The 17,011-nt window shown below is 39.1% G+C and overlaps 1 protein-coding gene across 1 annotated transcript in view; it reads left to right on the forward strand.

The window, feature by feature from the left end:
- ECHDC1 (enoyl CoA hydratase domain containing 1) overlaps positions 1 to 17,011 on the forward strand; it is a 38,809-nt gene that overhangs the window by 5,543 nt on the left and 16,255 nt on the right. The window contains exons 2-5 of the mRNA XM_009325633.1: positions 1,689 to 1,910; positions 6,950 to 7,092; positions 11,860 to 11,912; positions 13,849 to 13,929. Of these exons, the coding sequence (XP_009323908.1) occupies positions 1,689 to 1,910; positions 6,950 to 7,092; positions 11,860 to 11,912; positions 13,849 to 13,929 (499 nt within the window). The remainder of the gene's footprint in view (positions 1 to 1,688; positions 1,911 to 6,949; positions 7,093 to 11,859; positions 11,913 to 13,848; positions 13,930 to 17,011) is intronic.

Raw genomic sequence — 17,011 nt, forward strand, 5'->3', positions numbered from 1 at the left:
GAGTTTGTCCAGGAGCTCCTTGTTCATCCATGCAGGCCTCCTGGCGTTTTTGCCTGACTTCCTCTTTGTTGGGACGCATCGCTCCTGAGCTTGAAGGAGGTGATCCTTGCATATTACGCAGCCTTCTTGGGCCCCTCTTCTCTCCAGGACTTTGTCCCATGGCACTCTACCAAGCAGATCCCTGAAGAGGCCAAAGTCTGCTCGCCTGAAGTCCAGGGTTTGGCAAGCCTATGACTGAAGATGCTCTTCCCCTTCTCTGACAGATGGACCCCGTCAGCTCCGAGTAGACCAGGTTTCTCAAAGCAGGTCCCATAGTCTAAGCAGCCAAACCCCTGGCTGTGGCGCCGGTCCCGTAACCGTCTGTTGACGCGCCAGATTCGACTGGCCCTTTCAAACCCCTTCCCTTTGACCGGCAGGATTGATGAAAAAACTACCTGTGCTCCCGAGTCCCCTACCGCCGCTCCCAGGGCTCTGTAGTCCTTCTTGGTAGTCCTCAGACTGCTCCTGGCTGTGTCACTGGTGCCCACAGAAATCATATGGTACTGTTAGCTGATGTCATGTGAAATAAAAACTCCTTCCATCCAAAGCCCTGAACTATTCACACCTCTCCAGAGAGCGTGTCCAGTCGGCAAATGAGTGCCTCCGTACCTCTCGGAAGAGGGTTGCCTACTACTATCACCCATCGCCACTTGTCAGCCCCTTTCTCCAGTAGACCCTTTTCCAAAGTAAATAAAATAAAGTAGAGCTGCAGCTCAAGAATAATGTTTGATAATTACTTCTTTTGTAATAATGTTTGATAATTATTTCCTGGTATACACGCATACATTGCAGAGTGGAAGTAGCGGAGGAATAAGCCATGGGTGTGCTGGTACATAGAACTAGACTAACAATATCACGTAGCTGTATAAAAGGCAAGAGCGATGCTCTCTATATAATACTATTGTACACTTTTCCTCCTTTGGGGTACTGCACAGGTTCTGGTGCTCTGTGTCCAGGTGAGATCAATTCAAAGTGGAGCTGGAATGACTGGGAAAAGCGTACAGCTACCAGGGGCTAGGAGGTCTAACTAGGGTTAAGATGGAGTGTGATAAATGTGTTAATGGAATTAGGTGACAGGGAATAGACCTCAATATAGGAATGGTCTTTGGTTCTTAATTTTTGTGTTCCTCAAATATTTCTCTGAGAAAGGTCTTGTGGTGTAATAGTTGTTTACAGAAAAACAGGAGATCCTGAAAACATCCAGCTCCTGAAAAGTAGGGGTTTTGATAGGATTTCTCCTCCAACACAGGTGTGGGCTTTTTTTGGTGGGTTTTTTTGGTGGAGGGGGGAGGGTTTAGAAGATTAGTACAAAGTAAGTTGGTCTAATGGAGTATGTAAGTATCTTAGTACAGTTCTTGACCCTCTATGGTATTCTGCACCCAAATACTTTTGGGTAATTTTTAGGAGAAAGTATTTTAAAAGATGCTAATTTCTGGCTTACCTACTAAAATCACTTCATAAAACTCCTTCTTTTAACTTTGTGGGAGTAGATTAAAACGACGAATTTTGCAAATACTGTCTGCAGTGATTTCTGTAGACTTCTGTGATTGCATCACCTTTATATTAGTTTCTGCCGTCCTGCTTCCCTCTGTCAGAGGACTGAGGTGGATCTCAAAGGAAATTTACTCCCCCCCCCTCTTTCTTTCCAGAAATGGCAGCTTCTCTGTGGAAGAACTTGCTTCAGACTACAAAGGAAAGGATACTACAACAGAGAAGGGCATCACTGTATATTGATGCTCATGGTTATGAGGAAGAATTGATAAAGAAGAAACTTCAGCAGTTTGCTGGTGGATCCATCAACCTCTCCAAAGAAGACAGTGGCATTGGAATACTTACTTTGAACAACCCGAAGCTAATGAATGCCTTTACAGGTATTAATTAGTTGATGGCATTGCTTGTTTGTTTTTTTCCTCCTTCAGTTACCCCTTTTAGCATTTTGCCTAAACAAAATGAAAACCTGTGCCTTACCATTCCTTAGTTAAAAGTGTGTAAGTTTTATTCAGATGTGCATCAAATGCCCGCTGCTCTGCATAGTAGCTTTGCCACAGATGTCATGAGAATATAAGAAATTCTCAACGACACAGGGACTGTCTGGCAGAACATGCCTCCCCCCGCTTTTTTTTTCAGTCAGCTCAATTCTGCTATTGTGCTTGTTCTTGTATCTCCTTTTATTTTATCTCTACTGCTTTGGAAATGCATAGGGTATTTTTATGGGGGTGGGAAGATGCCTCCTTTGTTTTGTACGTGGTGTAGAAAGGGTGAGTTTACGTCTTTGTTCTTTACCTAAAGCCTTCCCTGTAACTTAAGATTCTATAATTTGGTCTTTTTGTCACCCAAACTGGCTTCCATTTCTTCTTCGTTTGCCTTATATCTTAAATACCAGTGACTGGTTAATGAAAGATCAAATGAGCTGTGTATTCGCAGCTGTTGCAGATCAGGAATCTTCTTAATAAGTTTTTACACTGGACAGTACTTAGCTGTCAAAACCAAGTGCCCTGTTTGATTAATCTTGTATTATGAGAGGCTTTTGATCTCCAAGATGGGTATATTTACTGCCTCTCCTTAACTGTCTAGAATATTCCAATTTATGCCGTTCTCTTCGGACCTAAGTGGCACAGGTTCAGGGTCTGCATCTGCCTGAGCTGGAGCTGTGCCTAAGCCTTCACTATAAGAATGTCTTTATCTCTTAATGTTTTGAAATGGATACATTTGTGTCATCTTGTTAATTTCTTTTTTGCTGTTCTGTTTTCCTGCCCGATTCTCACTGTTCCTTTGCTGTCAGCAAATATGTTTGCAACCCACTAGCAAAGCGTAGAGCTGTTTATATGGAGAATGTCGATCTACTCCTTCCACTAATGATTGTTAGCCGAAAGGAAGAGAACCTAACAGAACAACAGAATTAGTGGTAATGCACCTGGATGTCTCTGCAGTTTCTCCTTTGTTTCCCTGTAAAAGCTCATGTATAAAATCATTACCTAGCTTGAGAAGTTGTAGCTAAAAGATGTTAGCATGGAGATTGTCCTTCTGAATGCCTCCCTGTCAGCATACAGTTATTATACAATCATAATGTTGTTGTTGTTTCCTCTTTTTCTACAGATTGTTTTATTTTTGACTCAAAATAGAGCTGTGCAAGGTACAGGTTGTAGACTGTGTGCTCTTAGCTTATTTGTTGTGGAAGTTGAAAGGGGCATGAGAAATGAGATGTAATAGCAAAAGGAGAGAGGACAGATGAAGCCCAGTCTGCCATGGAGATCAGATGTAATACAAGTCAAATTGCTTAAACTAAATTTTCGTAGACTCTTACAGCTGTGTTGTCTGTTTTCTAGGTGCTTGGCAGAAGGGGCTCAGAACGGATTTATTGAAGTGCTGAGCAATTGAAGCTGCTATTTAGGCCACTGGTAGCTGTGCTTTGACTATACAAAGTGCTATATAATGTTAATGTACTGAAATCATATCACACATCTCAAGTTGAGCACCCAAAATTAGCAGATATTTTCTCTCTGGCTCAGTTAGTGGTCTGTAAAATAATCTCTTCTCTCCTTATAGGACTGCTGTGAAAATAAATTATTAGTGTATGTGAATTAGATGTTCTAGTAGCAAAGAGGAGCTACAAAAACTCGTGAGGAAATTAATAGTTCTGTCTTTGTTGCAGACCCTGATTAGCATATAGCAAATGAGCCATGGGATCAGGCAGTTCTGTTTTATGGTAGTACGTAGAGCCCTGTAGAGAGCAGTACTCCATTTTGCTAGGTAATAGTCACAAAAATTTGCTCTGGAAAATCTTGCTATGGCAGTTCAAGAGATTACTGCTTCTTTCTACTGTGCACCTCTGCCAGAGACTTTTGTTGTTACAGGAAGGAGAGTAGAAGAAAAATCATGCTGGCCCCTTGGCCACTGCAGTGGATGGTATGGCATATTAATTTATACTGCTCTTCATTTTATTTTAACATTACTGTCTGTAAACTGTAGTTGCTGAGGAACTAGCAAGCACTTGATCCTTTTCCTTTTTTTGTCTATCAAGTAATACCCTTCAGGAGAAGTATGAAAAGGGATGGGATGTGCCACCCCTAAATTGCCCCAGCAGGACCTGGTTGACTTGATCAGCCAGAGCCTGTAGATAAGACCCCCCCTCAAATAAATTCTGTTGATTCTGTGTCTCAGAGCTTCTGGATAGTGGCAGATGTGAATTTATATATAAATGTACGCTTCCTTTAGAAAGCTGCAAAACATCATTAAACTGTTGAGAGAAATCCTATTTGCCAGGCATTTACTTTACACAGCAGCTTTTTATCTCAAAGGAATTATGTTTATTCTAAGCTTGAGCAACTCATGGAACCAAAAGCAGAACAAAATTGTTGGCAAATTGCTAATGAGCAATGTGGAGGTTGTTATGCCTTTTTTCTCTTCTTAATTGGAATCTGATAGCCACCTGTTCGAAATGGTATCTTTGGAAACAAATGCTAATAATGTCAGTTTAAGCCTGGTGGAACCAATTTCAGCAGCCCAACCTCTTGCTGAACCAAAGTTGAACTTAATTTAAAAGAGAAGGAAGCCAGCCTGCAGGAATTAGATAATAATGGTGATAATTTTATTTTCTAGAATTGACTTTAAAGCATTTATTCTCAGATTATAATTAAGATGCAAACAAATTGTTATTCCAAGTAGATATAGTTCTGTGATGAGCATGAACTTACTGGTATCAAATACTGAAGGACCAAGACTGGTAGAATGAGGATTTGCTTTAGTATTGTATCCTCATCATTATTTCAAACATCATGGACTATATCTGTTCATAAAATAATAGTTCAGTGTTGTCAGTTATGGAAGGGATCCTCTCCCAGGAGGATGGGACTGGCTCTGGCCAGTGTCTCTTGTCTTCTGCTGTTGCACGTAACTGGCTCATACAGTTCCTTTTTGTAAACTCCCATTTTTCAGTTAACTAGATTTTTGGCTCATAATACTCTGTGGAAAGACTCTTCAGCACCTCACTGTTTTAACTATTAAAAGCACCACAAACAGTGGTTGTGCTGTATCTTGACTCTGGCCAAGCTTGGATGCCAGCTGAAATACCTTTCTTGTAAGAAAACCTGGCAAATATGCAAAAAGTGAAATCCACAGGGTTGATGCACACCTATTCAAACAGCAGCATTTGCAGAAAAGTTGTTGAGTGTATTGTCAGGCTGGGAAAGCATTTCAAGTGAAGACCCACAAAAATTTCATCTAGGCCTAGTTCTGCTCAGTATTTTCATTCATGGCTGGGATGAGGGAATAGAAGGTGAACTGCTGAAATTGTCAGATGACCCCAAATGGGGAGAGCTTGCAAGAAGATTATAATTTGGATCAGAGGAGTGGAATTCAAAGTGTTCTTGATCAACTGCTACAAAGGGCTCAAGATCAACAAGGTGAAGTTCAATGAAAGCAAATGTAATGTGCAACACACAAAAAGCATGGCCAAATTATAAATACAGAAGGGAAAGGAACTGGTAAAAGTGCTGGGATTTGTCAGAGGGTCGTAGTCTGGACCTGACAGTGGGGAAAAAACCCAACCCACTGTCATTCTGGTGTATAATATGTAATGTCCACTTAATTATTGCCCTCCTCAGGAACACTGTCAAAATGTGCTATTTCAGTGGCTGAGACCAAGCCTAAGGTGGAAGCGCTTGGCTGAGAATTCACTCTTGACCTGGTGCTGGGAAGCTTACTTCGTAAGGAACTGCAAGGAAAACAAGCAGGAAGGGAAAAAAAAATCTCCCATGTGAGGATGGCTGTTAACAGGCAATTTCAGAACAGGATGAGTTCTGTGCATGCTGGCATAGGGTCAAAAAACCAACGCTCTTGGCAGAAAAGGAAAGAGTCCTTGAGGGTATTAATCTAAAGCACATTTCTATCTGACAAAGGTAGGCCTCTCCATCCATCTAAATTCTTGTTAAATGAGGATAAAGCTGAGAGTATCATTAGCCTGTATGTAGGCTGCTTTCTGAAATTAGTTTCTGTAAACATTTTCTCTTAAGAATATAGCTGAACGAGCGTCATAGGCATTCAGAGTGGAAGATTTAAGTTAATGTTGGGTAAGCTCAGTTGGTGTGGAGGATGCTGCAGTCTAGGACGAGCTCTAGAAACAGGAGTTTGTAGAGTTCCACATCAGGAAGGGTATTTATGTGAACATATGAAAATACTATGTTTAAGCTAGCAATAGAAAGCTACTACTGTACAATCCATACATTTGGAGCCTAGGTTATGCTTTGTAAAGAGAACCTTTCTAGAAAGGTACCAGGGGAGGAATCAAAGATGTTTTAGAATGATCTTTTTTTTTTTTCTGGTCCTTTTAAAAGATAAAAGGCACTTTGCTCCTATTTTCAAATATATCTTTATTTTCTTTTGGATAAACACTTCTAAACGTCTTTGGCCTCCAACATAGTTTGCTCTTCAGCCTCTTTTTTAGGAATCTTTATTAACATTGACTGGTTGTACCTTGAATCCTGCTTGCACATGATTCTTTTCTATACTCTGCCAGCTCTTTGGGCAGGGTGAAATGACAGTAAAATCAGATCTGTCCATCTAGTCATTTTGGATAGATACATGTAAGTTCCTGTGTCCTGAGTGTATGCAAACAAGAATAAATCAGGTAGAGTTTATGCTTGCCTCCTTGCATTTTATTTTTTTTTTTTTTTTTGGTGAGTGTAACAAGAATTGCAGAATATCCTTCAGAATTTCAGGAAATGCATCTTTGAGGAAAAAACTTATGTCGGTGCTTGCGTGTGGGATTTAAGGTAATGCTTTCCCTTGTGCTTTTAAGCCCATCAGTTACTTATTAATGATAACTTGGTTTTGGTGGTGAAAAATGTAATGTAAAACATAGTGGTGATAATAAATTCCTGTTAAAAATTTTGCTTGTCCCTTCTTGTGACAGGCACTATGATGCTAGAACTCCAGGAGAGGGTAACCGAACTGGAAAACTGGAAGGATGGCAAAGGCCTTATCATCCATGGTGCAGGAAACACCTTTTGCTCAGGATCTGATTTGAATGCTGTCAAAGCAATATCCAACTCCCAGGCAAGTAGTGATACAAATTAAGTTTTGAAGAAAAATCAGCTTTCTGATATTCTGAGATCCCTTTCAGACAGAGGTGTTGCACTATGCCTCTGCTGCAATTTTACATGTAAGTCACAGAATAGAGCTTTTAATGGTTCAAAAAATGCTGGCAGACCCTTTAAGCCATGGCTTAACTGTTATTGTAATTGATTAATAACTCTGAATTCCTACATTACATTTTTTAGCCTTTTCTTTTAAAAATGTAATTTCAGTTTCTCAGGGCAGTATATGGTGAATTTACACGTCAAATAACCTGTGCTTCAGTAGTTTGACCTTTAAAAGCAGATACAAGTAATCATTTCTCATGTATTATAAAGTCAAAGCCAAATTTAAGCAGCATGAGTGCTATTACAGAAAGGTTTCAACTTTGTCAAAACTGTGCTTGGACCTGCATAAAACGGAAGAACAGATGCAATTCTTGTGCTGTAGAGCTTTGGCATTGATCTTGTAGTCCAGTCAGGTGAGTCGTGTGTGTAACTGTAGGGTTGAAGAGGTGAGGGTTTGATGGCAGTTTTTCACCATGCCACTCTGTCTTGACAACTTTCACATGTGCTGCAATTCTTTTTATGGGTTAATATGTGGTTCTTGGCAATGTGTGAAATAGGACTTTGTCAATTACAGGGGAAGGGGGCCTTCCTGTGCTGCTCTTACGTCCTGGTTTGGAATTGTGGTAACTGGCATCCTGGTGCTTTTTTGTGGCCACTTCAAATACCAGGATTTAACCACACAAATTAAACATTTAACTGAATATTCCAGTAAGAACACCAACTCAAACACTGATAAATCTGGTATTTGTCTTTAATGATGATTTGTTTCTGTTGATGAAACTAAATATCATAAAACCCCACAATGTCTTAAATATTTCTGTCCTGATAAAATAAATAGGATGGTTCAGTTTTCAAAAGGTATGGGAGGCTTTGTTTCCTTTGTGGAACACCATGAGAGTTATGCTTTTCTTAATATGGAGACACCATGCTTTATAGATATAAACGTTTTTTGGGGAGTTTTCATTTGGATGCTTTATAAGCACTGGTCATTTAAAAAATATAGATGTATCTGTGATTTTGGGTTTTTTTAATTGATTTTTTTTAATCTGAAATTTTCAGCTTATTTTAGCATTATAGCAACAGCAAAGGAGATGAAACCAAGCATGGGCCAGTTCTTTTCTTATCTGCAGTCTAGACTTTCCTTCAGAGTTCTGCATTCAGTAATTCTCAGTGATTCTGCTTCCATACTCTCTTTGACATTTAGTATTCTGTCTATATGTTTATACAAATTACTTGGAGCCACTACAGTGGCAGAGAGGGCACTTGTAAGGATTAGGGTCCATAACAGATACACCGGGCAGAATGCAATGCATAGGTATTAATTATAACTTTGTTGAAAATTCTCTGCAAAGAATCTATATCTCATGCTAGTACTGAAATATAAGTCTAAGAGTGACCAGAAATGCTCCAAGAATAGTTAAACATGGTTGCTTTCTGTTTCCTTGGGAGAGTTCAAATGATTTATCCTGAATTGAGTTTCTTTATAGCCAACTCATAAACCATCTGTTTGGTGGGATTTAATAGTCTTTATTAAATAAAACTTCAATAGAATAAGGAATAGTATTTGCTGTTCTTTAGTCTTGCAGAACTCTGCTCTCTAACTCACTGCAGATGAGAGAGTTTTGTCTGGTTTCAGGTTAAAAAAGCATTAGGTTAGGTTTTCTGTCCTCAGGCATCCCTAAGGCAAAAAAAAAAAAAGTGAATAGCTTCATGCCTGAACTGGTATGTTTTTTCTTTATTTTTTTGCAAGGCTGCTTTAGCCCATAGCTTTTAGTAATTACAGAAAACACTTATTTTATTCAGCCAGGTGGTTGAGGGAAGATTGTATTTTTGATAATCTATGATACAGTTTGCCTTTCCCTGTGGTACAGGAAAGGCAGAATAATGGCCAAGAATGCTGAAGGATTTTCGTGCGCCCTAGTAGCTCTTCGTCCTCCTCTTCCTCTTCGTCCTCCTTCTCCCATGTTCAGTTGTTCCTAACATAACCTAACCCAGGTCCCCGCCTGTTCTTCTTTGGCGAGTGGTAGCATTGTGTGACCAAATCACAGAAGGCAAATTAATGGTGGAATTTAAAAAAAAGATTTTTCTTTCTGTCCTTGTAAGCCTGGTTCCCAAGAGCAATAACCTCATTCAGGAGTGAGACTTGAAAAGCTGGCTAGCTGAAAAGCAGGAGAGGACTCTTGAAAGGGCAGCTGAGAAAAGAGGCACGAAGGAGAATTTCACTTTCCTTGGTCCCTGTCTAGAAGCCCTAGGACAGAGGTTCCCAAGCAGTAAGCTGCAGAGGGAGGACTTCCGAGCAGTTGGAAATGGTCTATGGAAATATTCTTCTTTCTGTAGTGAAAGTGGATTCTAAGCTCTTGCAGCAAAAAGAGCCAGTGGTACGGTTTTCTACTTTATGAAGGTGACTTCTTCCCTGCCTTCCCTAGCCCTACCGCAAACTGTTAATCCTTTTCTTCCATATGTAGTGCATACTGTATTTTACCTCACTTTCTGCTTGTTAGTTTTCTTCTTACTCCATGGACAGCATTAGAGCTGAAAATGTGATTATTCCACTGGACTCCAGTGAACACGTCTCTTATTCAGATAAAATATTCTGACTAGTAGCCTTATTTTTCTTATGAGGAAGGTTTGAAGGGTATGTTGGCCCCAGGACTCGAGTAATTGTGATTTTTTTATTTCAGGGTGTTTTCTGTGCAGGCATTTTTTCCATGTAGTATACACTAATCTCTCTACCACCTGAGAATATGAAGACCTTTCTTTTTGTCTGCTCTGTCATAACTGTGTTTATCAAGCTGGTCTGTTCTGGCATTAATCTTTAATTACCATTTTGGATTTTGGTATGAATTGAGATGGCCAATTTGAATGCAAGGACTCTGCTGTGATAAAGTGAAAAATTACTTTCTCTGAAGAGCTTATTTGCAGCTTTGTCCTGATGGTTGTAGTATGGGAATTGTGCAAGTCCATGTCTGAGAACTGGTACCTTGTATGTTTGTGTGGGTTTTGAACTTGGCTGTTAAGACAGGTATCACAGAGGATTTGATTGTTCTTTAGTTTGGAATGGAAATATTGCTACTGGTCTTAATGGGTGTAGGAGGTAGCTACAGTGATAAATAAAAGCCTCTTTGTAAATCAGCATGTGCTGAACTTTGCAAGCAAGCCTTTAATGTAATGAAACTGAATTCATGGGTTCCTGTGTAGCGATTGTTGTGGCAGCTTATATCTGCTAGGGATCTGTCTCTAAACACCATAATTCTGGTTGCCGTTGGGCAGAGTAGGTCTTGGGAATGCATGAATAAATGGACAATAAATCAGCTGAAGTTGACCTACTATTATTTCAAGGTCCTATTCCAAGATGTACTGAAGACTTACTGCATATCTTTTCTTTCCCTGAGGTATGAATCAGAAGCTTTTAGTTAAGGCAGATTCTTTAACTTGCCAACCCCTATAAAACTGTGTTTTAGAAATTAGTAAATGCCAATAAAGAGATGTTTGTTTGTTCTTTTTCTTCCTACCATTTGTTTGGGGTTTTTTTGGGTTTTGGTGGGGTTTTTTGTTGTTCGGTTTTTTTTGAAAGACATGCTGAAATTGTTACCGACTTTTTTTTACTTCTACGGTCTCCAAACTTTTTTTTTTTTAATCTGGATTAAATGGCACACATGTAGTTCAGTGTATGCAGTTCAGTATGTATACGAACTTGGTCATACTTGGTTATTTAGCCCAGTCATTTGTCGAGTTCCTGGTCAATACTGGAGTCTGAGAAAGAATATAAGAACAGGGAAGGCAGATAGATAATGATTTTGCGATAGATAATGATTTTGCTTCAAAATATTCTCTTAGTCCCCAGCAATTTGTGACTAAGACTTCTAGAACTAGAGGTGTTACTTTGTATTTAATAACCTTTTGTTGATTTTCTGTCATGAGTTTATCTAGTTGTTCTTGAATTCATGTAGTCTTTTAGAGGTTGCAATGCCCTGCTGCAAAGTGTTCCACAGTTTAACTACATGTTGTAGAAAGAAGTATTTGTTTTGAACGTAGCAGCAACTGATTTCATTTGGAGCCCCTTAGTTCTTGTGCCGGAAGAGAAGGGAACAATTGTTCCCTATTCACTATTGTTTGCAAGCTGATGTAAAACATAAAGGAGGAGAGAAATAAGAAGAATCTTCTTTCTGTTTTGGTTTGGTTTGTTGGGGTTTTTTTTGTTGTTGAAATGCTTTTGGCCCAAACAATAAAAAATGTAGTTGGTAAATTGTATCCTGTCTAAAACTTTATGGATTTGGAACAGTAAAAAGTATGCAGCGCTCTATGGTCCTATACAGACTCTTAAAACTCAGCATTATGGGTGTTTAACTGGGAGTGAGAAGAGGAAATTAAGAGGAAAGGATATAAAATTTCACATCATAGAATTTCAGTATTGCAATTACTTTAACAGTGGCTTAATTATAACTGAAATTCATATAAATTGATTGAGTTCTGATTTTTTTTAGTTTTATTTTTTTAACCTGATTTATACTAGGCAAACTATTTGTGCATAGTGGGGTTGGGCTGGAATTCGGGCAAGATTAACCAAGGAGAAAAAACCCAGCTAGAGTAAATATAATGAATACTCCTGCTACTCCATCTGTGTATTTAATTGCTTCACATTACGGTCACTTAACATTTTTTAATTTCCTATTCTTTGTAGGATGGGATGAATATGTGCATGTTTATGCAAAACACCTTGACCAGACTTATGAGGTAATATATTTTATTTACCCTTCTTTATGGAGTAATTATAAGGATTGGAATATGTTTTGGCTAACTCTTTAACAAGATGTTTAAAGTTAAATACATAGTTTTAAGTATGTGATTTTTGAATACCAGACCTTGTATTTGCACATGTTAATCAGGTAGGTATTTATGGATTTAAATTAGACGTTGACATTTTGCAACTATTAGACTGTCCAGAGATTGGAACAGAAAAAAGCCCTGTAGGCTTATATGTGGAGGGCCAGGAGATACCTAGAGTTAAGGAAATCTAGGCCTTCAAAGTTTCTGAAGCTGAGTTCTGTAACTCAGTGGGAATCGGTAGCTCTTAAAAAACAAGTAGGACCATCTTATGCAGCCTACGCCGGTAACATTTATTTAATATATTTATTTAATCTTCCCACTTCATAAAAGGAATGTATTCAGTTCTACCATCTGGTATTTCTGAAAAACATTTTTTCCTTTCCTTTAGATTTAGCTTCCCTTAAGAAATCACATTTCTATTAAACCCATGTGTGGTAGAGTCTGTCTTTTTTTCTGCTCAGAGCTCTTTGAAGATAAATATTCTTTGTTTTCAAATAATCTGTATGAGAAAGTGTTACGAGTTAACATTATTCTGTAAAACTGCCCAGGAGATTGGAGACTTAGTAGTAGTAGTAGTACTGTAAGGAATCCTCAGGATTGGAGTTATAATCCGTTTTTATAAGTTGGTCTCCGTATAATCAAAATTGATGGGGCAAAGCAAAGAGGAGGATCTATGCAGATTAAGCCCTCACCTCAGGTGTCTTGACTTAGAGTATGTTGAAGCTATGGTTCAAGGGTAGCACTGAACTGCTGTCTGGGGACACCTGTTGTAGATGGGATCAGTCTCCCTCAGAGGGAACTGAGGTCGACTGCGATCCTGAAGGAGGTGCCTCAAATGGATCAGTCTGGATGTCGGGGACTTGGACCCATGTCTTCTGGGTCCCCATAGACCATAGGGAAAATGAGGTTACCCTCTTCCAGTGGGTTCACTTGTGCCATGTATTGTATGAAGTGTGCTGCAGCTGGAAAGTGAACTTGGGCCATAAGAAATTGTTGGTGCTTCTGTGAAAGTAGAAGTAAAACCAAGCACATCGTCATGATTGGGAAGCTGATTTCTGAATGTGGTTTCAAAACTGCTCAATGAGTTAAATGTCTCTTTGTAGTAAAAGATGAAAGAGCTGTATCAGCATGCAAAGTCTGGGACTAACCAATTGTCTTAGTTTCTTAGGGAACTTGGCTTATCCTAAGTCAGTCACTGTTCATTAGTATTCGTTTCACAATGGCAATGGGGAAAGAGGTTCTCCCTACATACTCTTCCTTCCCTCTGTCCTTTGAATTACCTTGAATATGATTAAATACAACACTATCAAAGGTAACAGATTGTTGCTATCCTCAAAGGATGGTTTTGTCCTCCAAAAAAAAAGTTTTGTTGATGACTGAGACGGTAGCACTCTGAAGAAGCTGCTGAAGGTATCATGCTGAATCTCATTATTTTTAGATAACCCAGCCATGCAGTTCTTCGTGTCCCTTTCTACTGCTTTCTGTAATGTACTGGCTTAGCGTAGGGTCTTGTGTCGCTGTGCTGTCACTCCTTCTTGCAGATAGTCTTTTTACGTATAATCTGTAGCATGTATTTTTCATAACATGGTACACAATCTTCTTTATTTTGATTCCATTTCATATATATGTCTTGCTGTTGGGATTCCATGTTAATTATGGAATATTCATTTTAGCATAAGTCAAATTGGTATTGTGCTACTTACCCATAAAGATGTAGTTATTTGAATGAGTTGGAACAGTATATTTTTCTGATCTCTTACTATAGAGATGGTTTGCTTGAATCCTTTTGTAATTTCTAGAAGACTAAAAGCATGAATTTTGGTTACAAAACTCTCTTGCGTAGATTGCCTTTGATCAGTGTTGCACTAGTCCAAGGAAAAGCTGTTGGAGGAGGAGCAGAACTTACCACGGCATGTGATTTCAGGTAAGATCAACAATTTGAGTAGCTGTCAAGTTGGGTCAGTGATTTAATGACTGTGCCTATGAAATGTGGGAAGCTTGAGGTACCACTTTTACCAGGAGTCAGGTCCCTGAATTCCAAGGCATTGGGAACTGGGCTTTGTCAGCAGACTTCACAGGAAAAAAGTTTGGGTTTCCTGATAGTACAGAGGAAAGGTTATTTACTGTCAGGTTATACAGTTTGAATCACTGTGTGAAGCAAGAGCAGTGAGGAGCTTTAGCAACTGTGTCATAGACCAAGTGGGTCCAACTTCTCACCCCTGAGTAAGAGGTAGGACTGCAAAATTGTATATCCCCTTATGTCTCTTTATGTGGCTGTCATAAGTAAAAATAAATAAATAAATCTCTCCACTAATCTGGTATTTTGTGTCCTGGGTTTATTATTTGTAACATGACTTTGTGCTGTACAGTTTTTGAAACAAGAGTTTGAGATGCAGAAGAAAGCAAATGAGGTTCTGTCCCTGTTTTTCTTCTATGCAGGTGCAGGGATTTGCCAGCACGAAACAACTAGCGAAAACCAGAGGGCTTTAATTAAAGAGGCTGAATGCAGAACAGGAACTGGAAGAAACTAAAATAATGAAACGTCACTTTATTTAAATAGTTGCTAATGTGCAAACAGCCTACAGATATAACAGGATAAGCATTGTGTGCAGCCTCTCTGAAAATGAGGAACTTTTAGTGAAGTTTTTATCTAAGAGAAGGAAACGTGCTCTTTAAGAGGGCCTCAGCACCCGAAGTAGGAAAGGAATTGTCCAGAACAAGCTGAAAGTGTGTATATTCAAAAGTAATACTAAGCAAAGTAAACTAGAGTATTACAGTGCTGTTCCAGGTGTCAGGAACAGGCTTTGGATAGAGGAGATGGTATCTGCATTGTCTGAGTCACTTGGAAGTAATCTTCCTTTGCTTTGAAACTAGATGCGTCCAGATCTTTCTTCATATCTACACAGCACCCGGTGAACTGGAACCTCAGCTCTGACTGTGGCCTCTGAGTAAATGCTGTATTATAAATGCCTAGGAAACATGCAGAGCGGTACAGCGTTCGTCAGCTGCAGCGCTGACAGGAGAATGCACCTGGGAGACTTAGTAGACCTTCCTGTATCTCTGAGTCCAGTGACAGAAAGTGAATCCCGTTATCCCTAAATAGGAGTCTAGGGAATGTGAACATAGTGAAATGGACATCTTTTGGCTTTCTAAAATACGTAGTCTCCACTTTTACTCCAGCTATGTTGTTTGACATACTGTGTAATTATAGTCATTGTCAAGTATCTCTTATTTGCATTAATTGAGCAGCTGCAATTCCTCTGATGTGCTGCCATAATTTTCATAATAACTACAGCTGTTGATCCGTCTTCCATTACTTTCTAACACACCCATCCAGTGCAACTAAATAATAGCAATTCAGGAGCAGCAAATGGGACTTAATTAATAACAACAACAAGATAGAGAAACATACTCTGTGCTGCTATTGCTTTTGAATTTGAGAATTTTAATACTGGGAGACAAAATCAGGGCTTTTTTTGAGGGCTATGAGCAGATATTAGTGGAACAGGTATTCTGTCCTGAGTCACTAGATGCCAAAAGAGGAACTTGAGAGCAGAAATCAGAGTTTTGTTTTCTTCCTTGAATAAATCATTTGGACTTTTTTTTTGATTTTTTTTTTTTAAGAACATAGTGAGTTGTGACTGCTTTTAATTCTAAATTTTCAAATCCACTTCTGTTTTTCACAGTAATCATGTAAACTACCAAAGTGCTTCGTATTGGCCTGAAATATTTTCTGATTTTTATCTCTACCAGTTTGTACTACATTAACTATACTGATATTGTTGAAGTGATTCAGTTGAACCAAAATGGCTTATGTACCTTCTCTGAAATGTGCTCTGACAGCATGATGCACATCTCTACTGAAGTAGAGGCATGGACAAATCCAATTTTAAAATAGCTGAGGTGGTTTGAGATATTACTGATGTATTCTTCTAGTGGCAGTTCTTGTGGCTAATTGTCTCTTTGTTTCAAGCCAGCTCATTTAAAATTGGATTAGGGAGGGCTTGCATGAACTCTGGCACATTTATTGCTGGCATAAGGGCAGTGATGAAAAGTGAAAGCATTTTAGGTCACTCCACCTTTGATCTGGAGGAAGAGGCCTTCTCAAAACATCTTCGATCTTAGCTGCTTTATGGATTGTTGCAGTATGACTCTCCATAAGAGCAACATCCTTATAAAGATCATAACCATGTGATTGAGGGGGGAAAAAAAAAATCATTGTCCAGACAAGTGCAAGGTAATTAAAATCCTTTTAGACTTTTCTGATACGAAAATTGGGAAGATAAGGCTTCTGACACTGTAATTATTTATCTCCATTATTTCTGTAGAACTAGTAATGTAAAACCATGCAGGTATGAAACTTGTTTGGACAGCTGAGCTTTTTAGTGCGGTTTCAAGAAACCTAGACTTTTTTCAGTGTGCTACAGTTGAATATTCTCTCAGCCTGTGAAGATGGCTTGTGGGTTCTGCTGCCAAATGTCAGTGTACGTTGCAGTTGTGCGTGACATTGCAGCCATTTCGGTGAAGCGCACAAATGACTGTGATGCTGGATTCAGTGATGCAATTTTACAAATAATCAAAATGAAGTACCTGTTCTGAGTTTCTTGTATGCAGAAACTTGAAGTGTATCTTGTACTTGCGCAATGCATGAAGTTAAGGGTTGGTTAAAGAATTTGGGCAAGAACTGTAGTGGGTTGTTGGACAATAAGCTAACAGTTAGATATGGGGCAGAGGCAGTTTGGTAATGAATCTGTTTGTGCAATTAGTAGATCACAATAATCTCTGAGTGCAGTAGCTGCAGTGTGCTGCCAGCCAATAGCCAGAATAACTAACTTGGAATTCTGAACTGTCTTGTTTTCTATTTCACGTCAGTGCCTTTGAGAAATCTTGCTGGGGCGATGTCTGCGTAGATGTGTCTAAAAGACCTACAACTTTGAAAATTTGGTCCTACGTCACTTGGCGAATGGACTTCCATTATACCTGGGTGCCTCTGAAAAATGTTGTCT

This window comes from Pygoscelis adeliae, unplaced genomic scaffold (genome assembly GCF_000699105.1).
Source record: "Pygoscelis adeliae isolate BGI_AS28 unplaced genomic scaffold, ASM69910v1 Scaffold54, whole genome shotgun sequence".
NCBI classification, from domain to species: domain Eukaryota; kingdom Metazoa; phylum Chordata; class Aves; order Sphenisciformes; family Spheniscidae; genus Pygoscelis; species Pygoscelis adeliae.